The sequence below is a fragment of the Humulus lupulus genome, chromosome 6 (genome assembly GCF_963169125.1).
Source record: "Humulus lupulus chromosome 6, drHumLupu1.1, whole genome shotgun sequence".
NCBI classification, from domain to species: domain Eukaryota; kingdom Viridiplantae; phylum Streptophyta; class Magnoliopsida; order Rosales; family Cannabaceae; genus Humulus; species Humulus lupulus.
The window spans coordinates 16,629,505-16,653,931 of record NC_084798.1 but is presented as its reverse complement, the minus strand read 5'-3'; the positions used below and the strand labels follow the sequence as shown (position 1 = coordinate 16,653,931).

Sequence of the window (24,427 nt, the reverse complement as noted above, 5' to 3'; positions counted from 1 at the left end):
ATATCATCTCATATCCATTGCAATCAACCTCATTTGCTTCAAATTGAACACATCCTCTATCAGAGTGCTAAAATAATCAACTTTCAAAACAACAATGTAATGACACTGAAAAAGAAAAGAAAAGAAACAGCTAGAAATGTAATGTGATGGATTTTGGGATTTCTAGAAACTCACCTTCAAGCTGGTTCTCACTCAAGTCCAAGAAATCAAGCCCCTTTTTTTTCCGAAATCCATCTTATTTGGGTAATTTACTGATCTTACCGATTAAGAGGAATTAGCTCCTTTTATACAGAGGATAAGTTAGAAACTAACAGAGCTAACGAAACTGTTAAGAAACAGTAAAATAGAATAACAAGGCCAAACAACACAAATACACACATATATATATACATATACATTGATGATCTGATATGAAATAGAAATCTAAATTAAAAATTACCTCACAGTTTCGAATACTCTGGCCTGGTTTCGTGCTTCCAGTAGGAGAGTTAGCAAGCGCGCGACTCGTGAGGGAGATGGCTGGGTTCTTGCTTCCAGCAGGAGAGACAGCAAGCACGCGACTCGTGAGGGAGATGCCTGGGTTCTTGCTCCAGCAGGAGAGACAGCAGCGGGAGAGATAAACAGAGAGGGGGGGATGAGAGACTCAACGACTACAGCACGGGCGTGGTCGTGGTGTGCTTCAGTTGCGTGAGTACCGGCGTGAGGGAGGCTTCAGGTGTGTGGTTGTGGTGTGGTTCAATGGCGCGAGGGTTAGAAAGCCGAGAGAATGTGAGAGAGCGAATGAGAGAAAGAGCAAGGGAAAGCGAATGAGAGATTAGGGATAAGTTTTTGCCGCCGTTGTGGTGTGGTTCAGGCGCTGGTAGAGATTAGGGATTTGAGAGAGAGAGAGAGGCATGCGTAGGGATTTCAGATTAGGGATAAGTTTTTTTTTTCATTTGCTGTTCTTTTTGTCCATTTCAGGCGGCAAAAAGAGTTTCAGTTGCCGCCTAATTTTTTTTTACCGTTTTTTTTTTTCTCCGTGTGTCTCCATATTAATAGCACTTCTAAAATTATGTTATATTTTAATGTAATATTTGAGCAAAATTGTTGTAGTGCGTCATAGTGATAGCCACAAGACTTTGGGTATTTTATTTTTTTCTTTCTCTCTCTGGACTGAGTTTTTTGGTTTAAATACTAAAGATTTGATTGAATATGGCATATTTAGCATTTTTTGTTTGAATTAGAACAGACGGTTTTGGATTTCTTGTACATTGTCTCGTTTGGAAATGAATCGTTTGATTTTTGGTAGCTTCGTAATATCTGCTGTCTTTATCGCTCTTCACTCATGAAGAGATTGTTTGCCTTTAGTTTTGATTTGAGAGCAGACTTCGTTTGCAGTGTTCGCTAGTTTTGACTATTTAAGTGACGATTACTCTTTGCTTTGGACCACATTCGAAGGGGGGTTTAGATTGTCAAGAATTGTCTATTGGTGCTCTTAAGCACCACATTGAGAGCTCTTGTGTTTTGTTATCGTTGTTTTTAAGATGGCTCTAGGATTTTCTGTAGAATTTCGTAACATTTATTTCTCATTCATTGAATTAATTTTATTATACTAAAATGTACTTTTTTCTTATATTGCCGATCCTGGAGGAGCAAAGTAAAGTATCTTTTAAATTCGGTTGAAAATTGAAGTTGAGGAAAATTTTTATGATCGTTTCCCTTTTATGATATATTGTTGTTCCTATACTATGTAGAAAACCACAAAAGGCTATGTAATAATGTATTCGGCCATGCCAACTAGATCTTTGTGATGGCATTATGATTCCACAAGAATGTCTTGTGGCCGTTATTTTTCTTAATTTCAGCGAGCCATATCTAGTTATTTTATGGAGAAAATTCAAGTATAAGCTTTATATCATTATCCATGATAGACAGCTTGGACCCTTAATATTTTCTGTTATGATTTTATTTTAAAGCTTGTTTTTATGTGTGTGGTATTGATGTCAATTCATATTTATCATGGGAAGATTTTTACGTACTGAACTGGTAATTATAAATTGAATGAAAGAGGATTTTAAGCACTTTAGGGTCGTTCTTATATCTCTTATTGGAGATGGTAATGCAAGTGTAGAAATTTTGAGTGGCCAGCTTTCAAATTTTGGGTGCTGGATGTGGGAAATCTGGAAAGTAACAAGTATATATTGCCAATATATGTTTACTAATATGAAAAGAACTAGACATTTTTATTAAAAAGGTAAAAAGGGGGTGGATTCTCTATTTTGTTTGCTATTTAATTCCTAAATTTAAAACCTAGTTATCAACTATATGTTTTCTGCATACAGTTCTGTAGAAAGTTTGAGTTTATGTATGTATAACCAAGTATGTTCTTCTCTATTAAGTACTTTTTAACTATAGCTATATAGTAACTATTATATTTCCTTGGTTTTTTTTGTGTATACTTGTCTACTATGTACTATAGCGCTGTATCATCCAACTGTTTTGGGTGCCCATAATACAATGGGGCAAGAAGCTTGGTATTCTGCAAATGCTTTGGCCAAGCGCTTTAGATACGAGAGTGCAAGCAATTTTCCTATATATCCACAAAGGACAGGAGAGAAGGATTGTGTCCACTATATGCAAACAAGAACCTGTAAATTTGGAGATAGCTGCAAATTTGACCATGCTATTTGGGTTCCTGAAGGTGGAATCCCAAATTGGAAAGAGGTGACTGTTTATTACTATATTTATTTATATGAAAAGTTATTTTTATTAGAGTAAACATATATGTTATGATATAATAGTTTTTCCTTTAAAATGCTATTACTCAGATAACTATTGCGTTTTATGAAAAACTAGACCCTATATTATAGTTTTGGATTTAATATTTCGTTGAAATATCATATTCGGAAGTATCAATTTATCTATGTTGTGTGAAAAGTAAGGGAATACATCCAGTCTAACTTTTTCTTTCCCTATGTTTTTCGAAACTATGCAATATGAATGCTTATGTATAACAATTGTATATCTATATTTAGTTTCATGTAAATTATAATATTCTACATAAACCCTGGTTTATGCAAACCTTAGAAAAAAATGGTCGCTGCTGGATGTTCTTAAAGTTGTCTACTTCTTTCGCCCCCCCTCCTTTTTGTTTTTTTGGTGGTGTGGCGGTGTCTTTTGCTGTCCTTGTTTTATTGAATTTCTGTATTTGGGATTTTGGGGGGTGACCAAGTGGAATTATAACACGTGAATACAGCTTATAATAGTGATATAAGAATTATAACAATTGGAATTATAACCGAGATGGTTTTGTTTTGGTCCCCACGCATAAGATTGCACATATTATATGGTAAGCTTTTGAAACTATTCTCCGTTATTCCTTGGACATTAACGCTATGAAACTTTCACTTACTATAAGGACAAAAGTAATTTCATACAATTTCTTCATTTAGTTCCTTTATTTGATTAATGTCAATAAAAATTTTTGAGGGGAATACTTGATTGGCTTTCTGGGCTTCTTTCAGATTGTTACATTATATGTATATGTGCAGGCTTCATGATTACTGTAATGTCTGAAGTACAAATTTTTAGTTTCTAATTTTTTGTTTTAATGTGTTCGCTTAATTAAATATAGTTTTATGGTTATATTTACAACTTTATCTTATATAGCTGAGGTTCTTATTAACTTTCATCTTACTTATGTATCTAACCGTTGTATTAGCTTATGTATCTAACCATTGTGTTTGCTGAAGTTTAAAGGGTTGTGCTTTCAAAATTTAAGTTGTGTTCTGAAATTTTTAAAGCTATCTAATTTATTATATTTGGGTTTTTTCTTCTTCTTTAGTTGGCTCCTGGCCAGGTGTCTCTATTCCATCTGAGTTCTTCTCCCTTTCAAAGATTTGGTTTTGCTTCTTTTGCGTCCCCCGAGACTTCTGAAAAAGAACATGGGAGTAATTCAGAGAATAATGGAGATGCTAAAGTCTCCAGTCAAGCCGCCTCTGAGCAGAGTGATGTTGCTGATCAGACAAAAGAATCAGGTTCTATATCAGATTCTAAGTCTACTATGTCTAATAATGTGAAAACAAGGAGAAGAACTAAACGAACATCATTTTCTGATTTAGATTCCGACGAGGATTTGAGTGTAGATGATCTGGTGAAACTTGTGGCTGAGAAGGAAGAGCTTTTGAAGCAGAAGCATAAAGAGATTGAGAAAATGCAAGATAAAGTCCTCAGAAGCTATGCGGAAATGGAGAATGTCATGGACAGGACACGACGTGAAGCTGAGAACTTGAAAAAATTTGAAAAAATTGCGATGATTGATTGTTTGGTTTTGATTTATTTTTGCTATTTGTATTTGTTTGGTTTTTATTTATTTTTGCTGTTTGTATCATATAAACAGGCAGAATGAGCAGCTTTCCAAGTATGGGGACACAAAATCAGCTCGAAACATCATGCTTATAGAACTTAAAAAGTTAATTGAAGCGAACCCTTTGTTTCGTGATAAACTTACATTCCCAGCCTTCAAAAGTTCGCGTCTAAGGACTTTAATAAATCAGAGGTGATTCTTGCATATAATGATATATTTAATTTGTGTGTAACTATCTACTCTTATAACACAGGTTTAAATGATTAAATTGCTCTGTATTATTGTCCAAGTCAATGAAATTACTGTTCCTTTTGTCTAATGTTATATTCTGCATAAGCTTTGTTTACTTGAATCTCATTTAGTGAGAATTTTTCAGTCTAAACTGGCAGCATCAACTTTGCAAGAATCCTCGTCCAAACCCTAATATAAAAACACTTTTTACATATCATTCTTGCAATCCAACTACTAATGGATCTCGTCCTCCTCCAACAAACAACCTTGTGGGGCCGATTCCCAAGGCTGGTGCATTTCCTCCTATTAGTGCCCATGGTGTAAGTGTATTCCCTCAATGTTTTTTTTTTGCCGGAGTAATTTGCAACGATTTCCTAACACTTCAAGTTTCTTTTTATTCTGTGCAGCCATTTCAGCCGGTTGTGTCCCCATCTCCTAGTACTATTGTTGGTTGGATGCCAAATTCTAATTCATCTTTGTCTCATCCTGCTATGGAAGCACCACCTCCTGGTTTAGTCAAGCAATCTAGTGCAGGTAAGAATGTCAACGGTATCTACTGAAAGAATCACCAAATGGAGAACAATTGAATTTTTTTCTCCGACAATTTGTTTCAATGTTCGTCCACCCTATTCTAGAGAGAGTAATTTTGCTAGTTCTCAATTCTTGATTGTTCACTTTTTTGTTTATTGTTTGATTCTGTCAGACAATTTCTTTGTATAGATTCTTTTTTGTGCCAAATGGCTGTGTGTATGTTATGATGCCACCTAATTTTATCATATGAATGAGAATCGTTACTTCATTCCCATAGTTATGTATTATCTAACTTGATTTCTGGATTGCTGACTTACTTTGAGATCTGATATAACTTTCATCATTTTTTTTGCATGTAGCTGTATTTTTGAAACACCCAAGGACTCCTACAGGTGTTACGGGGATGGATTATCAATCAGCTGACTCTGAGCACTTGATTAAGCGCATTCATACTGGACAGTCTGATGAGGTTAGGAAGAGGATATTATGTAATTTCTATGTTCAAGGTTCAATTATCAAATCTACTATATATATATCTATATCTTATCAACAACTTTCATTGTAATTGTAGCGTATTCTTTCTTTTCTTCTCACACTGCCACATTATTTATAAAAAAAACATAAGCAATGTTTTGGTTTAACTCTTCTTTTAATATGTTTACGCCATTCTTTTATATTGTTTATTTATTCAAAATTTATATGACAATCATGAAAACTTAATAAAAATAATTAATAATTTTTTTAAATAAAACTCAACAAACTTACATTGCATGTTGCTTGCATCTAGTATATATGTGTAGAAATCTTCGTTATGTTGCTGTATGTGTTATCTTGTCTTCGCCCTTATTCACAGCCATCGAAAGAGAGGGAGAGAGTGAGAAAAAAAAATCTCATAGTATTCTCATACCTGCTCTTTACAGGTATCATTCTCTGGTGTAATGCATTCTGGGGCCTATTCACAAGATGACATTCCCAAAAATCTTGTCCGGACCCTTAGTCAAGGATCTAATGTTATGAGCATGGATTTTCATCCTCAACAACAAACCATACTGCTAGGTTTGTGACTAAATGTCTTGCTGAAGAAAACAATTTTGCAAAATTTTTTATTGTACTTTTCATTACATTGTAGTTGAGACAAATGTTGGTGACATTAGCCTTTGGGAAGTTGGGTCGCGGGAGAGGATGGTACATAAACCCTTCAAGGTTTGGGATATACAATCTGCTTCGATGCCATTGCAGGTACCTTTTTTGCTCATTATTTTAGAATTTCTGATTAAAATAAATATATATTTCTTTTTATGCAGTCAAATAGCTATTTTATTTGCTTGCGCCTTGCACTTTTCTATTAGCACATCCTAATAGCTATGGATTCGATTGTGGTAACTTTTCCGAAGGAAAAAGAATTAGCTGGTGATTCTTTAAACTGATTTTCCTTTCAACTTTCTTTCTCTGCCTCAGTCAGCTTTGTTAAGTGATGCTGGAATATCAGTGAATCGTTGTGTTTGGGGGTCAGATGGGCTCATGCTTGGTATGTGTAACCTTTCTATTCAGTGCCAGCATGTTATTTTGTTTGTATTCTTGTTGAAGAATACTGATAGGTCCTTGCTGTGTTTAACATTATATAGGTGTTGCATTTTCAAAGCACATTGTCCAGATATATACTTACAATCCAACTGGGGAACTCCGTCAACATTTGGAGGTAAATCTTATTCCTTTCCCTGTTATCTCTTTCTTCATTGGCAATGGTAGGATATTGATTGTCTCATTTTCAGATTGATGCTTATGTGTGTGGAGTTAATGACATTTCCTTTGCCCATCCCAACAAGCAACATTGCATTGTTACGTGTGGAGATGATAAGATGATCAAGGTATTGGTTGTCACACGCTTGACTAGTCTTATATTTAGAGAATCTTTAGGCATCTTAGTATAACTTGTATATGTTGTTGTACAGGTATGGGATGCTGTATCTGATAAGCTCCAGTATATTCTGTTTGTCCTCATTACAAAGAAAATATTCAGGTATATCTCCTGTAAATCCTCATTATGAGCTATTTAGCTTATCAAACAAATTAGGAGCTATTTATTACTTTTAATACGTAGCTTTTCATAGTAGTGCATCCAATTTTTCATTTTACTATAAAAGCTAAATTCTTCCTGTAAAAATTAACACACTACTTGTGCAGTTCATATTTTCAACTGCTATTGCTTGGGATCAACTGCTACAAAAGCTTGGCTTTATGATTGCTTGGGATCAAGAGTGGATTATGATGCTCCTGGACTATGGTGCACTATGATTGCATATAGTGCAGATGGAACTAGGTAAAGCTTACGAGAGTCAATAGATGAGCACATATGCTTTGTTGGAAAGAGCATTGTAATTTGCTTTATCCAATTTTTCTATTTGTGGGGTTTTCATATAACTGTTCAACTATTGATTTCAAAGTCGTTATGCTTTACACAAAAGTATTGTTTTCAAATTGTTTTTTTCAGCTGGTCTGTGTTTTTTGCATAATAAAAGAAAGGGAAGACATAAAGCATAGTAAGAAGAATAGCATTAGAAAAGGTGATAATTCCTCTTTGATTTTTTATTTGTAAGCTGTAAAGTTGATTTTACTGTATTTTCCTTTTTAATGTTAGTGGGTTTTACAAATGGTAGTATCCTTTGCCCTGTGATGGAAAAACTCAATGTTGGAAACAATGTCTTGGCCTGATGATTACTTTCCTTTTTTTTTCCACGGTTCTTTAGTTTGTTTCTAGATTACTTTGTGCCTGATGATGAAAACTTTTATTTTTGTATTGATATGTGCATTGATTTCATTTTGAGCCTCCATCTTTTCTGCTCTCACCATCTTTGGTACTCACCATGATCCATTATTTTATTTTATTTATTTATTTATTACTATTTTCTCATGTTGGCTGTGGTGATGATGATCTGTGTTTGTTGTTGATGGTGGTGAATGCCAAAGGTGATGGTTGAAGTGGTGGTGTTTAAACCTTGAAGATGTGATTGGTTCTTAATGAATTTTCAATGTTCATGAAATTTCTAGAATTAATCTCTGAGGCATTTATATATTAAAATGGTCTCTTTTTACAGCTACAAAATATATATTTTATTCCCTTATGTAATAATATGAAGATATTGTCATTTTTTTTGTTAGTATTCACTTTCTCTGCATGCTTATTTGCCCTGTGATGGAAAATCTAATTTTCAGAAGCAGTTTCATGGTTTTGCATTATAAGCCTTCTCTCTCTCTCTCTCTCTCTCTCTCTCTCTCTCTCTCTCTCTCTCTCTCTCTCTCTCTCTCTCTCTCTCTCTCTCTCTCTCTCTCTATACATACATACATACATACATATATATTGCTCTCTCTCTCTCTACTTTTTCACCAGAAAAAATCTATTTTACAGAATCTATTGTGAGTGCTCTTAAGGCTTATAATGAAAATTCTCATGTACATTGTTAATGACCATATTAGCTTATGAGATCTGAGGGCTTTTGAATATCTAAGTTTGTTATTCTCTGTTTTATAATGCTTTATTTGCTTTATCACCTGTTAATAGATTAGAGGAAGAATTATTTAAAGATTACCTTTATTATTAATATGTTTTATAAAGCATGTTTTTGAGCACTACTTGACAATATCTTTGATGCTTTTGTATCAAGTAACTTGAACCTGTTTGCAGTGCATTCTTGTTTACATTAGATTTGATTTTGTCGATATCTATTTTGGCCCATCTTTGCTTCTTAGATTATGAACTTTTGTTTTTGGCCTGATGATGATATTTGTCCTCTGTTTTTACTAGTCTACTTAGTTTTGTTTCCTCAGCTGAAATATATGAGTACTGCCCTGTTTTTGTTTCTCAGGCAAGTAAAAAAGCCTTGGATCCAGTTGCTCCAGTTTATAAGTGCTGCCTTGTATCAGTATCTAACATATTAACTTCAACATGCCAAAATGAGGTTAGCTGTCTCCATTTTCAGCGTTCCATGGCTGCCAGATTATTGTTTAGTCGTATCCATACATAGATATATATATACATAATTTTAGACCTTATGTTTTAAGCTACTGCATTCATACATATATATTTGGATATAATTGTAGATTTTCTATCTGTTATAAGCTACTGAATTCATACTTATATAGGTATGTCTCTGTGGTTTGCTTTAGAGGACTTGTAAAATGTTTTTTGATTTCTTATGGAGGACATGTCGATTTTTTTTTTAAAGTGCTTTCTTTCTGTATAAATTGGCTGAGTTTTATTTTCCTGTTACTAGCACAAGTTCTTTGTTTTGTATGCTTGATTCTATGAGCACATTCTAGAATTTCCTATATGTATTGAATCTGATTCAAAGTATTGTATTGTAATGTTTATTGGTTTGAAACTTTGTTTATTTGTTCCATGGCTTAAACACAAACCTTTTCTCAAGCAGAATTTGATAGCTTTCATCAAGTTTGGTGACGACTGCATACTTTTCTGGGGTGTAAATGATCACAGTGAAAATGGTGTTGAAAAAAAAATTATGGGTTATTTTTGCGCTACTCCTTTTAGGATTTGCAGCTAATTTGCACACTGCAAAATGCGCTCCTCGGCCTAGGCCTCGCCGGATACTCTTGGATACAGATGTTGATACGGATGATTTCTTTGCTCTGCTCTACCTCTTAAAGCTTAACAGATCAGAGTTTGAGTTAGAGGTAATTTAAGTCTTCTTTTGGTAACAATAATCTTTTCAGTCTTCACAATTTGTCTATTACAAAGTTGAATATAGTATATCCAACTCAATTTTAGCCACTTAAAGGTTGGACAGCAGCACAAATATGAAAAAGTACATCTTTTTTCCCTTTCTATATTGATTCAATGAGTAAATTACGAGTAGATTATTTCATATTGACAGTTGCGTATTTTAATCCTTGATAACAAGTCATTGAGTTTTCTTTCTTTTCTTTTTTTTTTCTTTTTCTTTTTCTTTTCTTCTGGTATTGATGATGATAAGTAGTAAAATAAAAAACCCTGCTTTTTTCTGGACCTTAATCTCTCAAATATTTGGTCCTACTAATATTTATGTATATATGGTCAAAATGATAAAAGAACTCTTGGCCTTAGGACCATAATGTCGGATCAAATAATTCAATGCTGGCAGTTAACTTGGTCCTAGTGTTTTACCAATTACTATAATAACATCTTTTACTTTTAAAAGCTTCTTGCTTTGCTTTTTCTGACTTTAGCTCCCAAAGTCTCCAATTTTTTGAGCTCTCTTAATTCTCATTAAAAAATATCTCTCCTCAAAAGCTAATTTATTTTCTAACCATATATAGTACATAACCAACTTACAACATAGTGACACATAAGAATTTTCTTTTTCTTTTTTATTAGGGTGTGACTATCAACACAAATGCCTGGACTGATGCTAGACATTATGTGAATCAAATCTATGACATCCTTTACATGATGGGGCGCGATGATATCGCTGTTAGAGTTGGCGGCGAAGGTGGAATACTAAAAGATAGTACCATTCTTCCTAATGTTGGTGGATATCTTCCCATAATAGAACATGCATGAGCTCATTGATTGCCTTCTACATGTTTGATTTTTGTTTTACCTCATAAAAAAACTTAGTACATTGCCATAACATGTATATCATACATTCTCAGTTAAAAGCCACTCTAATTTGTGTTTAGTTTATGTATGTCAGGGTGTTACAACCACTGGGGGATGTAGATATAGACAAGCTATCCCAGTAGGTATTGGAGGTCGTCTGAATGTTGATACAAATTTTGGCATTAGAAAAGCTTTTCTTCCTCGGGTATATATAAACTTTTATTTCCACTGATCTGTTATGCTTATTCTATGTATGATAAAAGAGATGTTTGCTTGAGTTGAGTTGCTTATTTAAACTTTATATGCTTACAGGTGGAAACTAGCTTAAGTCTTATATTCTTAATAATAAAAGGACTTTTTTTTTACAATGTGCAGGTATATTGAGATGATTTCTTTGGAGCAATTCTTGACAACATTTGTAGTTGAGGCCTTTAGAATGGAAGAATGTATTTCACTAATTTTTTTATACATTTCTTGTTTAGTATTTAATGATGAAGGAATCTGAATTGGACATAAATTATGTTGTAATATGATTTCTTAAGCCGAGAATAGTAGACTAAGTATTGTAATTACATTTGAGTAATTAATAAAAATCTATTTATGTTACCTTATTTGGCTTCAACTTTCATATTTGTTTTCCTAGTTTTGTGTAAGTAAAAAAAGATTATGTTTCTCTAAGCTAATATAACACATGTGTTATACTAAAGTGTAGTATAACACAAAAAATGTGTTATACTAAAGTGTAGTATAACACAAAAAAAAGTGTTATCTAAAGTATAGCATAACACAAAAAATGTGTTATACTAAAGTGTAGTATAACACAAAAAAAGTGTTATATAATCGACTATAAATAACATAATTAAACACTTATCTATATATTAAAATAACACATAAATTGTGTTATCGTTAACAGTACAATAACACATCTGTATAACACTAATAAAGTGTTATGTAAAGTACCCTGACCTACGATAACATAGTCGGTCTTAACACATCAGAAAGTGTTATCGTATGTTTTGATAACACATGTTCGATGTTATTAAAAGCATTTTTCTCTTGTAGTGATACCTTTTTTGAAACTTAAAAATGTCTTCTAATCCTAAAAGCATTAAAAACGTCAAAAATGCAAAAAAAAAAAAAAAAAAAAAACGAAAAACAAAACAAGACAAAAAACACCTACAAAACATATATTACAAACCCCATTAAACCTACTAGAAATTTATTCATTTTTTCCCTAAAACTTCAAAATAAATAAATTTTACGAATATATACATGATTTAAAGCATAAATAGTGGAATAAAATTTTAAAAAATACACACACACACACACACACAAAAAGTGAAAATGGTGATTACCGTGACTGGGTATGAAGCTTTTTCGTTCTCGCGCCTTGCAGAAAAAATGTTGGAAACGAGGAGAGTGAAGGGTCAGGTGGGAGGTTAGTGGGGATTTTTTTAAAACCGAAATAACGTAGTATTTGTTTAAGGCGAGTATTAAACGTGATATTTGAGGGTCATTCAAACATTTTTTCTGTGCTTTTTATTTGACGTTGAAAAAAAAGAGCAGAGAGTCAATATTTGTAGTAATGTGACGGTAAAAATTATAGAATCTACTTTAATAATAATAATTGTATTATAATTCCAATATTATTAGCATGTTTTCTTTAGATTGTAGTACTACTATCAAATTGATGGGTGAGATGATTATGATACCCTCATAGACAGTAACCATGCTGAGATGGCTGAGAGATACCGAGATAGGAAAACTAAGCGACACACTCACTTAAAAAAGTTCTACAAATGACCAGATGATTAGGATCGGGTCCTAGAGAATCCACTGAAAGATGTCAACAACGATGAGTGGAAACAAATTCATGAGTTTTTCATAACTCCAGAGTTTATTGCATGCTCAAAGAAGAAAAAAATAAACCGAGACCCAATGAAGTACTCTACAATGCAAGGCACGAAATCATTAGTTGCAACTCGTCACGAAAAAGTAAGTGAAAATATCAACTTAATTAAACTGTATTAAATTATAAGTTCTCTAACATGCTCATTTTCTTTATTAGTTGAATGCGAACCTCATTGGGGAATGGAATGAATATCATTGGACGAAAAAGAATAAGAAGTTTACCAACGAGGATATGCTAAAAAAGATTATGTAAGTTTAACTTTATTATATGTCAATTCAAATAATTATGTTTTTGTTTTGTTTCTAATATTTTTTTAAATTAGGAATAGTTGAAGTCAACTCTTGAAACTGAGACTTATCAGACAGTTGAATCTGATACCATTGATTCTTCCTCGGTCAATCAAATGAAGATACTACATCAAGTTCTTGGTGAAAGACAGGGTCATGACCGAGGAGTTTGCCGCAAATTAAAGGGTAAAGCATCAACGCATCCCTCCCAATACACTCAGTCTCAGGCGCTACCTCAACAATCGACTGATGATATATGTGAATTGGTTGATATGGTGAAGACCATGAATGAGCAGCTTCATTACATGAATAAGCATCTTCCACCTAAAAAAACGTCCGACAACAAGTGGAGATCCATAATACATGTCAACAGTTTTACCAGAAGTATGTAGATTCATCTTCTGAACCCCAGACACCTCACATGTCTCCAGGTTCCGCTTCCTAGCCTTCACCAGGCCATCCGGACATGCCTGCACCATCGTGGTCGTCTCATCCTCTGGCCCACCCATACATATGTATCAATGGTTAATGCTTTCGTACCCTCAGGCTTATCCTCCTTATACGAGTGGATCGTCGTTGCAACTTCCACCTTCTCATATTAGTGGACTGTCATCTCAACCACTGCTCTATCTCTATCCATACATGTATGGAGCGGGAGGATCATCGTTACTCCCACATTATCCATGGATGATGCCTCCGTAGATACCACAACTACCGCAGACTTGGCAGGCACCGGAAGTTGACGATACAAACGACGATGTGGATTTGAGAGATTAGATTTTGTATTAAACAATTAATTTTAATTAATATATTTTTGTATGCATGGATATTAGTTTTGTTATCTGAACGAATTATTATTTTTATGCATATTTAAATTGGATATTATTGTTTTAATGAATTGAAAAAACATTATTTTAATTTTTTTTATATTTTCTTTTAAAAATTTATTTTTTATTATTTTTATTTATAAAAATATATTAGGGGCGACAAGTCGCCCCTAATAAGACAATATTATGGGCGAAATTTGATTCTGGGAGCACCTTTTTCTAATGCGACTCTCAAAGTATCAGGGGAGAAAATGTCCCCCCTAATGTTTGATTATTAGGGGCGACTTAATTTGCCACTGATAATAATGAATATTAGCATCGACTCATTAGGGGCGACTTTGGGAGTTATTAACGGCGACATCCGCGATCCTAAAAGTAATTTTTGTTGTATTGATATTGTCATGTTTAGAAAAGCAGTTAGTAGTTACACTGAAAAATAACATTATGTAATAAGAACTATTTAAAATCAATAGTAATTAGTAATTACACAGTGTAATTACACCCATTTCGCATGGGGGGCAATGAGAATTGGAGAGTGTAATTGGGACCCCTCAATTACTTCCAACTACGAAGTTACTGTGTAATTACATGCTCAGACAAACACGACTAATTGATTAATTACTCTGAATTACATCCAAATCCAATTACATGGTGGCTTTCCAAATACACCCTTATATTCGAATTTCACAAATTCCATTCTTAATTAAAATGAATCGTATAGCAAGTGAGATTCTGCGATTGGCGTGATTCTCTCAATTAAATTAGCGACAAAAAAAATTTCTATGCCTATGCTTAAACCTAAAATAACTAGAAGATGCGGACGCTTTGGCAATATATTTTTCTTTTACTTGGTGCTTAAAGCTTGGTTTCTTGGTTTCTTTTATTGAGAGAAACTTAGAGGTTGTTGTTCATTCTATTGTCTCGGCTAGAGATTTTTTTTTCTCAATGGGATTGTATCACTTAGGAACATTAGATCCTTGTTATCTGTCTTTCCAAATGTATGTTTGGCTCATGTGTAGCGAAATGATAATACCGCTGTTCATGGTTTATCTAGATATGCACTTTAGATAGAAAGCAATGGTACTTGGTTGGACGAAATTCCATCTTGTATTATGACTTGTGTTCTCAATGATTTTCATCAGTGAGCATTTGGTCAATTGTAAAAAAAAAAAAACCTAGAAAACGGATATAGCAGAGTTCGCTTATCGATTTTGTGTGAGAATGTTCCTGTAATGCCCTACTAATCCATGATTGTTACATGCACCGTGTGTTTAAAATTGTAAGTCATTTGGACTCAAAAGTGTAATTAAAATTTAAACAAAGGTTTAGTTATTAAATTTTTTGGTCAATTCCATTAAAACCTTAAATGTTACAGGGGATCCCAACAAGAGTTTCAAACCAAATGTAGTTACAACAAATGTTACAAAAATAGTCGGCCTAAGTGGAAAAACTAGAGTTGTACCATAAGTCTTTCAAAAGTATCTCAACTGTAGCGGCCGAGCAGGTTGAATGTGTATGCACCGCTCCAAAGTCCTCCAACTCATGGCTAGTCGACATTTCCCTTGCCCTTACTTGCACCATAGAGCACTCGTGAACGAAGACCCAGTAAGAAAACCAACATGGCATAACAAATATTCAATAAAGCATAACTAGCAAACAACATACTTCACCAATAATAAACAATCTATTTCAAAATACAAATAAGTAACACAACCTGTGCCGAGCGAGGTGCATCACTAGAGCACAACATTTACAGTCTGTGTCGAGCGAGGGTGTACAATACCCCCATACTGGCCCTGCCATCTTGGCCTACATTCCTCATGTTTATCGCCAAATACAACCAATGTCAATCAACCAAAAATATATATAATGCAAACAGATGCAACAACATAGAGATAAGATAAGGTACATAACCCTAACTAACATTCAAGAAAACGTTTATAATTGTTGCATACAACCATTGGGGTCGGTGTCCTGCTCTATGTGTATGTGCCAGTTTTCTTATCTCGAGTCTCGGGCTGAAGACGGAATGACCTAAAGTGCGATCCTTTTCCCGAGCCTTCGGAAACCCTAGTCACAACATGAATGATATGCTCATTAGGAACTAAGTCTAATGACAAGCTCCAAAGCTAAACCCTAACTCTCGAAACCTCCAATTTCATTCAATTGGTTAATGGAATCGTCCCCCGTACCCCAAAGTGGGACCCCAAATCAGATCCTAGAATCCTCGAGCTTATTTCCCAAAAATCAGAAAACCCACATTACTCCGAAAGTTTAGGGTTTTTGGGGCACTGGCATGGTCGCGCACACCCCTAGTGTGGTCATTCTCGGTGCTTCGAAACCCCAAATTGAGTTCAAAATTTTATGGGTCCTCCCAGCACACTAATCAAAGCACTTAATATTAAAGCTTTCAAGACGTTATAGTTCCCAAACTCAATCTCAATTTCAAAGCCCTAACCCAAGTTCCAAGTATGTGCAATGGTTAATCTTGAGACTAAACCAAAGCTACAAGTATTCGTGATGGTGGTGAATGGTATGATAGTCATTACACCAAAATACCCATTTTGTGTCAGTCAACGCAGTTGACTGACGCCGTTGACCAAGAATCAACATTTTGGGCAGTTGAGCACTCCCACAAATGCAGGGGCATTTGCGTTAGTGATAACATTGACACTGTTGATTGGCGAAGTTTACGTCAGTGGGCAACTGACACTGATGGCATGTTTGCATCAGTGGGGGCACTAACACAAACGGTTAAGCAAAACACGCATTTTGCTTAACCGTTCGCGGCAATGCCCCACTGACGCAAACACGCCGTTAGTGTCAGTTGTCCACTAACGCAAAAGGTGCTCCCAGTATTAAATCCCATCCATCGAATCTGAGCCCCTCATTCTCCCAAATTCAAAACTTAGGTTTTTTCCCAAGAACTAGCGGCGCCTCTGACATCCTAGACCCATGGTGAGTTTTTTTTTTTTATTTTAAGGTTAAATTGATGAATATAATATGTTTATGAATCTTATACATAGTTTTTTTTAAAAAAAAATTTCTATAGATTTATGATTCTAAAGTTTATATTGTTTGAAAAACCAAAATACAAAAACCCTCCTCTTGATTTTTTCTCTGAGTGGGTTCGCAGGGGTTATGTATGTGGCTGGGGTCGTGGGGGTGGCTAGGGTTGCTGGGGTTGAGAGGTAGCTGGTTGGGGACTGGATACAAGGGGCCTAGGATGGCTGAGGGATGGGTACACTGGTCGGGGTTCATAGCGTTTATTTTTTATTTTTTTTAATACAACATTTGCGTTAGTGCCCAACTATCACAAATGTGACATTTGTGACAGTGCCCAACTGACGTAACAAATGTCAAGTTGTGACAATGCTCCTTTAATGCGTTTGCATCATGGGATTCTGTGTCACATATACAAATGACGCAAAAACTCAATTGTGATATTTAGAAACTGACACAAATGACTTTTTTGTAGTAGTGAGTAATCCTTAATCAATATTTGCGATTGAAGGCGATGTCGAAATTTGTTGGCATTTTCAGAGGGGCTTGCAATGCAGAGAGAGAGAGAGAGAGAGAGAGAGAGAGAGAGAGAGAGAGAGAGAGAGAGAGAGAGAGAGAGAGAGAGAGAGAGAGAGAGAGAGAGACGTTTGGCAACCAACATATACAATTATTACATTTCCCACTAGCTACTTATATATTAATTAACTTGGGGTATAGATTTTGTCCCCTTCAAAAAATATGATTTTTATTTCGTTATTTAAGATAGGATGATCAAGGTCAAAGATTAGGTTGGGGTGATTTTAGGTTATATAGTTAACAAAGAAGGATAACGGGCACCATTTTAATATTAAAATAATAGATTTAGCAATTATTAAATAATATATACGCACACACAAGCACTAAGCAATTAAAATATTAGAAAAAGTACACCCAACAAATTATTCAATACCAAATCCTTAAGTAGCTAGCTAGCAAATTCTCCAAATTGTAGATTTTGTAGTTGACTAATTCTTCGTCAAAGAAATAACTAAGTTCACGTACTGCCATTTCTCTTGGGCCATGGACTCAATGATCTTTTCTGCAAACCTACTAAATAATTCATCCATTATAGTTTCTCCAAATTGTTTCACCAAAATAGGCTCTGCAACTGCTCTCATGTAATCAGAAACATATTTCCCTCTCTTATGCTTTTCATTATTAGTGTTATCGTCTTCTTGGGCAGTAGGGAAACCTGCATCCCAAGCCATTTCGAAAGCATTGAGCTTCTGTACGGAGAAAGATCCTTCTTCTTGAACCACTCTTTTCACTTCTTCTGCATTTGGAAAATATAATGGCATGTTGAAGTTGTCCAGACTTTCGGCTTCAATTATATTCTGAAAATTAAATTTCATACAATAAATATGTAATGTTAGACATGTGTTAGTGGATGATGGTAAAATGTAAAAATCAATCTTGGTCTTTAATTAATACATGATTCTATGTATATACATGTACCTCTTTGACCATGTCATTTAGTGTCCTTCCTAGTATTTCCCAAATACTCTTAGGAGAATCACTCTTAGTACTGCCGATGATTGTTAATACGATGATACCTCCAGGGACTATTTCCTCTGAACGATATCTTATGAAATTTATGAAATCCTTTTGAAATTGATTCAAATATGCTTTGAACACCACAGGAGGGCTTGTCTCCGAAATGTATATATTTCCTTTGTTATGTGCTTCTCCGGTTATGTTATTCACCAACTCCTTTGGAACCTTAATTATTTGAAATATAATTAATAATTAGTATTACTATATATATATAGATAGAAAAAAATATATAGTTTTTCAATCTTAATAAACTAACCTGCGACAACCAATGCAAACTGTAAGAAGAGTGAACAATATGCATAGAATTGTCAGGAAAAAGCCTCCCATAGAAACTCCCTGGCATGGCTGTGATGAAGCAGGGTCCAAACTTGTCACCCTTTTCTTTCTTAAGCCGCTCATAGAAGCTCGAAAAGGATCGGAAGATGGCGTTGAAATCGTTCCCAGGAAGATCGTTGAGGAAAACTTGAAAAGCTGGTGACTTGTTCATGTTCAAGGATTGGCAAGTGGCTTCAATAATGTCCAAAATATAAGACACCGCAGTCAGTGTGTTGGGGCCTGAAGAGCAGCCCAAGTCTGCTATTTTGAGACACTCTGGGAAGACTACTTTATTACAATAAACTTGATCTGTAATGCTCTCTTCCAGTGTTCGTCTCGCAGTTGATATCACCACTTTCTATTGTCATACATGAAACCAAATGTTTTTTTGTTACACAACAACATTAAACACATAAATGTATAAACATCAGGGAGAGAACAGAGAGATTATGCATAATAAAATGCACATACTTGAAGAGAGGAGTTGTTGGCATAGCTAGTTTGGCCGACACCACCATTCATGTGGAGGACTTGCTCTACTTCCATTATATATTTGTTTTGCCTGTATTTTTCTGAAACTGAGAAGATCAATACTGATGAATTTAATTGGCTTATAATTATACCGATAGCAGTGTTGGAGAGCTTCTATTTATAGTACTAGTGCACTTGGTAAATGTGGCTTATATAAATAGTAGTTTTGATCTGTTGGTGCATTGGCCCTACCTAGCTATATTAGGAAACGTATACTAGTACAGATAAGTTTGAAGAGCCAATAGTAATGTACTTGTACCTACTTCCATTGTTTAAATACATGAATGTGGACAATCTTCTTGATTCTAACGTGATTCATATGATAATAATAATAATAATATATCATTACAAATAAATGTAGCCATTAGTAACAATTTTTTTGTCACGATATATATTTTGTGTGATTTTAGTCACAAATTTTTTACTTGTAGTCACAAAATTTATTGTGACTAAAACTAAGATTTTTTGTAGTATGAAATTATGTATGAAAAATATTTTTCCACCAAATAAGTTTTGTACGGATGAATAAATTAAAAAAAATGAAGAAAGACACTAAAGAAAACTTTAAAGTGGTTTATGTTAATTCCATGATGTATATCATCTATTTTAAAATATATTTGGATCTTGTGTTTTGTATAATACTTACAAATGATAATCTCAATCAAAATTAGTTGAAATGTTCTCAAATATAACCTTATAAAGATTGATGCTTTTGTTACTAGATTCACACGTTTTCCATGTTGATGCCTCGTAAATAAAGTTTGAGGATAAAAATATTTTGATTGAATTCACATTTAGCTAGGGTCCATTACCATATACATAGCCTAAAAATGTATTTTTTTTAAATAGGGGACATTGGGGAATTAAGCAAAAACTTAAGGACGTGAAATAGTATTGACCCTTTAATTAATTTAGACTTGGTGTCAGTTAAAGATTTATAATGGTGAATTTGAAGGTTGGGAGAGGGAGGCCAATAATATTTTTAATTGTTTTGCATTAAGAGGCTAGTTTAGTATAAAGAGTGTGAATTATTATTATTTATTTTGTGGGAATATACCTTATTAATGAAAAACAAATATATATTGGAGGTGAGAATCTTTTTATCCAACAAAGCTCATGGTTTAACCAAAGAGCATGCCATAGTCTTTCGACCACAATATAAAATTGCAACTAGCAAGAGAGAGAAATGTAATCAGAACATTAGACAATAAAACTTAAATATCAAAACAAAAAAACTTCAACTTGAAAGACTGATAAAATTCCATAATAGTATTTACGTCTACTTGAAAGGTCACTAAACCACTATGAATTAAAGAAAAAAAATGGACTGGAATACCAATTGCTTAAGCTCAATTTAGTTCCACCAAAAAGCAAATATTCTAGACAATTTTACCACAAACCATATCTTCTTAAAATTGTAGTTAAAAATGAAAATATTTTGAAGTTTAGTGTATCCAACAAAGGGATTTCCCTTTTGGTTAGACCCTAAGTAGTGTAGTTTTATTTAAAGATATATTAACAATATTAACAAACAAAACAACCAATTTTTTAGTAATAATAATAATAATAATAATAAAATCGACTGGGATTTCCCTTGTATATATGTTAGTCTTGCAAAATAATATCATTCACCTTTCTACAAAAAATTAATAATAATAATAAATAAATAAAATAGCATTTTCCATAGAGTTTGGGAAATATCTCATATAAATATATTATTAAATGGGTGCTTTCTCCAATTGATAATTAGCATAAGAAAAAAACTTGTTAACATATTATTATAAATTTTAGTTATTTTGAGTCAAAATTGATCGCGTGATTCACGTCAATATCTCACAAAAATCAAGTTGCCCGAGCAAGTTCTCCATCTAGACCACAAAATCTTAATTTAATAGATAGATAGAAAGGCATACTTAATTTAATTTAGACCACAAAATCTTTTTTTATATACAGACAAATTTTATTTAGCAGCATGTTTTTTTTTCTACATATATATGCATGCATGCATGTTTTTTCTTTTTATTGCTAAACAGTGACAATTGTCTTTTCCATGTACAGTATGATCCTATCGATTAATAATTGTTTTTTATGAAAATAATATTTAGTGGGAAATGAATATTCAATAAAGCATATACATGTTATATGTTTAGGGTATGTTCACTTAAGAGAAAATTAATTGTGGAAATAAGATATTTTACTATGATAATTATTTAAAAATAATAAAATTATATATTTTATCTTAAATAAAATTTAATTAAACTTAAACTCACTTATTAAAATAATTTCATATTAAACAAATAATATAATCTACTATCAATTAGCAACAAATCATTTTTAAAAAAAAACTAGCAAGAAACTTAAATTTAAAATTCACGTATAATATTTAATATTACATTAAACATATAATATATAATTTCTTGTTGTCACTCTAAATTCAAAAACTTTAACAAATATAAACTTAAACAAAAATAAATAAATTATTTAATTAAAATTTGATATTTATTTAAAATTTATATGACATTAATATAAATTTAATAAAAATAATTATTAATTCTATAAATAAAATTAAGCAAATATGGATATTGCACGTTGTTTATATCTAGTAGGTTATATATATATGATTAGGGTATATATATTGAAGAGAAATTGTTAAAACTATGGAATGAATTAATGTCCAATGCATAAGCTATATGTTTAGGGTGATGAAGAGCCTAGGAATAAGGATATAGAGATGATCCTAACTCTTTTCTATGTTGATTTTAGAGGCGAAGTTAAAAGTATATATGAAGAGAAAATAATTAATTGCTAAAACTATCATATTACTCATTTTATTAACTTATATATATTTTTTTCTTTTTTATTACACATCCTATTAAAATTTGAGAGGTTGTCTTTATAGGTTTGGAGGGAGAAATTATACCTCTATCTTTTATCTCCCTTCCTTTTCTTTCTTGCCAAAAAAGTAATTCTATATTTATCTTGATGTTCGCCCCTTTCCATCCATCATTCTCTCTTAAGAGAACTAATCTCATCATATATACACTTGTAAAATAAAGGTCTGATTTGTCGAAGACCTAATCTCATCATTATTGCCACTATGCCAAAAATCCATTTTCACAATAGTTTTTAAATTCTCTTGCTGACTTTTAGCAACATTTACAAAATTGCCACCAAAAGCGGTGTAGGCTCAAGTTTGAGTTTTAGCGATAGTTATTAATTGTCATCAAAAGAAAATATTGACAGTTAAAAATTGATGTTGATTACCTCTTCGGCAATAGTTAAAAATTGTTGTTCTTTCTTTTAATGACAGTTACTAACTGTCATCGTAAATGACAACAACGATAGTTTTTAACTGTCAGTCATTGACTGTCGCTGTTTGTGATAATAGTTAGCAACTGTCTCTATCGCTTTATGGTGACACTTATAAGTTGTCGCAAATTTTACTTGAACACTCACTACTACAAAATTGGGATTTCCCGACAGTTTTTAATTGTCGCTATTGAGCAATGACGACAGTCGACTAACTGTCGTATTTGCCTATACCGGCGTAGGGTAGCTACGCCGACAGTTAATAAGTGTCGTCGTAGGGTAGCTACGCCGACAGTTAATAAGTGTCGTCGTAGGGTAGCTACGCCGACAATTAATACGTGTCGACGTTGCTGGCAACGCCGACAGTTAATAAGTGTCACCGTAACATTAAATTTATATATATAAATAATAATTTTTTGATATATATTTTTTAAAACTTTTAATTATATTTTTAACAATTGAAGTTTGATATAAATTTAAATAAAAAAATTACTCACATAATTAATAATTATTAACATAACTTGTAAAAAAAAAATATTTATCAGAATAAAAATTCATATACATACAATATTTATTCATACAATTGAAATGTAAATAATACATAAAATCCCCATGAGATTAAATAATTATCAATAAAAATTCATTATAATATTATAAATCCATAAACTTAAAAATATATAATACAATAAATCTCAACAAGACAACATAATTCTTTCTCCAAATCACTGCACACTCAATCATGTTTATTTTCTCAATATTCTTCCTAATAAATCTAGGCATCCACCTTAAAAGTCAGTCCTATGATATTCCCTGCACCAATGAATTAAAGACTTCAAATTATAATTAAATAGTATATTTTACTATAATATATTAACGAATGAATGAGAGAACCAACAATATAAATATGTAAAATTAGTTTATTAATCTCTCTTAGAGATTATTAAACAAAAACTGACCTTGTAAGAATGCCGACAAGATTTGAGACGGTTGGGAGACTAATGATGTTGTGAATTACAGTATAACAAAATTCCCAATTTAATAATAGAATACCCCCAATTTAATCATCATAAGGATTTCAGAAAGAAAAAAGAATGACTTATTATGGGCATTTATGACACTTTGTATGCCTTTAAAAAATATAAAACACAATAAGTCCTATAATCACCAACATAATAAGCATCCTCATTATTTTAACATCATTGGCAAAAAAAAATGAATACCATAAATATAATTTACCATAATAATACCTGAAAGAAATTTCACACAAAAACATATTTATATATATATTTATATATATACCAAAATCAATGAATGTAAAAAAATGAATCACAAAAAAGAACTTAATTACAATAGTACACATATATACTCTAAATCTGAATAAACATTGTTAACCGAGATTTTCGGCAACTCTATTAATTAAAAATATTTACTGGTAATAATAATGAAAGTAGGAGATCGACACGGGGTTTTTACGTGGTTGGGACATTAACTAGCCTTAGTCCACGAGTCAATATATTAGAGCTAGAAGAAGCTTTTACAATGGAGTTTTCTATCAATATCTGAACAGAGTTTCTGTCTTCCTTCTTTTTTTCTTCCAAGAGCCTTTACAGTGCTCAGCAGCTTATATTTATAAGCCAGTGGGAACATCGGATCTGGGCCGGGCCAAACCCAGACCCATCGGGGAGACGGATACAAGCGACCTCTGTCATGGAGGCCCAAAACAAAAAGATATACAATATTCGAAATTCCGACCAGCTAAGGCTCAATAGGTTGATCTTAGAACTATGCCTCGCCCGAAAAAACGGCGCTTTGGCTCTGACCACTCTGAGTCACGAGGCTGATTCAGGAGACAAGACCAGTCAGAGTACTTGGCTGCGCAGTCCTGACACATCAGTGTGCAATCCCGAGGTGACCCTTTCTGCAGGCGAAAAGTGGGGACAATGCCCACGC

The 24,427-nt window shown here is 33.2% G+C and overlaps 2 protein-coding genes and 1 long non-coding RNA gene across 3 annotated transcripts; 1 reads left to right on the top strand and 2 right to left on the bottom strand.

Moving 5' to 3' along the window:
* Positions 1-4,989: 4,989 nt before the first annotated feature.
* Positions 4,990-6,854, top strand: LOC133784760 (protein TOPLESS-RELATED PROTEIN 2-like; the record flags this gene model as incomplete). Its single annotated transcript, XM_062224036.1, has 6 exons — positions 4,990-5,110; positions 5,467-5,576; positions 6,028-6,163; positions 6,237-6,346; positions 6,566-6,635; positions 6,733-6,854. Coding segments are annotated over exons 1-6 (627 nt in total), but the record flags the coding sequence as incomplete, so codon positions are not given.
* A 10,696-nt stretch (positions 6,855-17,550) lies between these two features.
* Positions 17,551-19,279, bottom strand: LOC133781744 (S-adenosyl-L-methionine:benzoic acid/salicylic acid carboxyl methyltransferase 3-like). Its single transcript, XM_062220809.1, has 4 exons — positions 19,109-19,279; positions 18,579-18,995; positions 18,224-18,487; positions 17,551-18,102 (listed from the first exon to the last, which is right to left on the bottom strand). The coding sequence occupies exons 1-4, from the start codon at positions 19,181-19,183 to the stop codon at positions 17,734-17,736; spliced, it is 1,125 nt and encodes a 374-aa protein (XP_062076793.1). The 5' UTR covers positions 19,184-19,279; the 3' UTR covers positions 17,551-17,733.
* A 3,793-nt stretch (positions 19,280-23,072) lies between these two features.
* On the bottom strand, positions 23,073-23,856 carry LOC133783848 (uncharacterized). The gene is made up of 2 exons (XR_009870982.1): positions 23,434-23,856; positions 23,073-23,287 (listed from the first exon to the last, which is right to left on the bottom strand). It is a non-coding gene; the product is annotated as an uncharacterized LOC133783848 (long non-coding RNA).
* Positions 23,857-24,427: the final 571 nt, after the last annotated feature.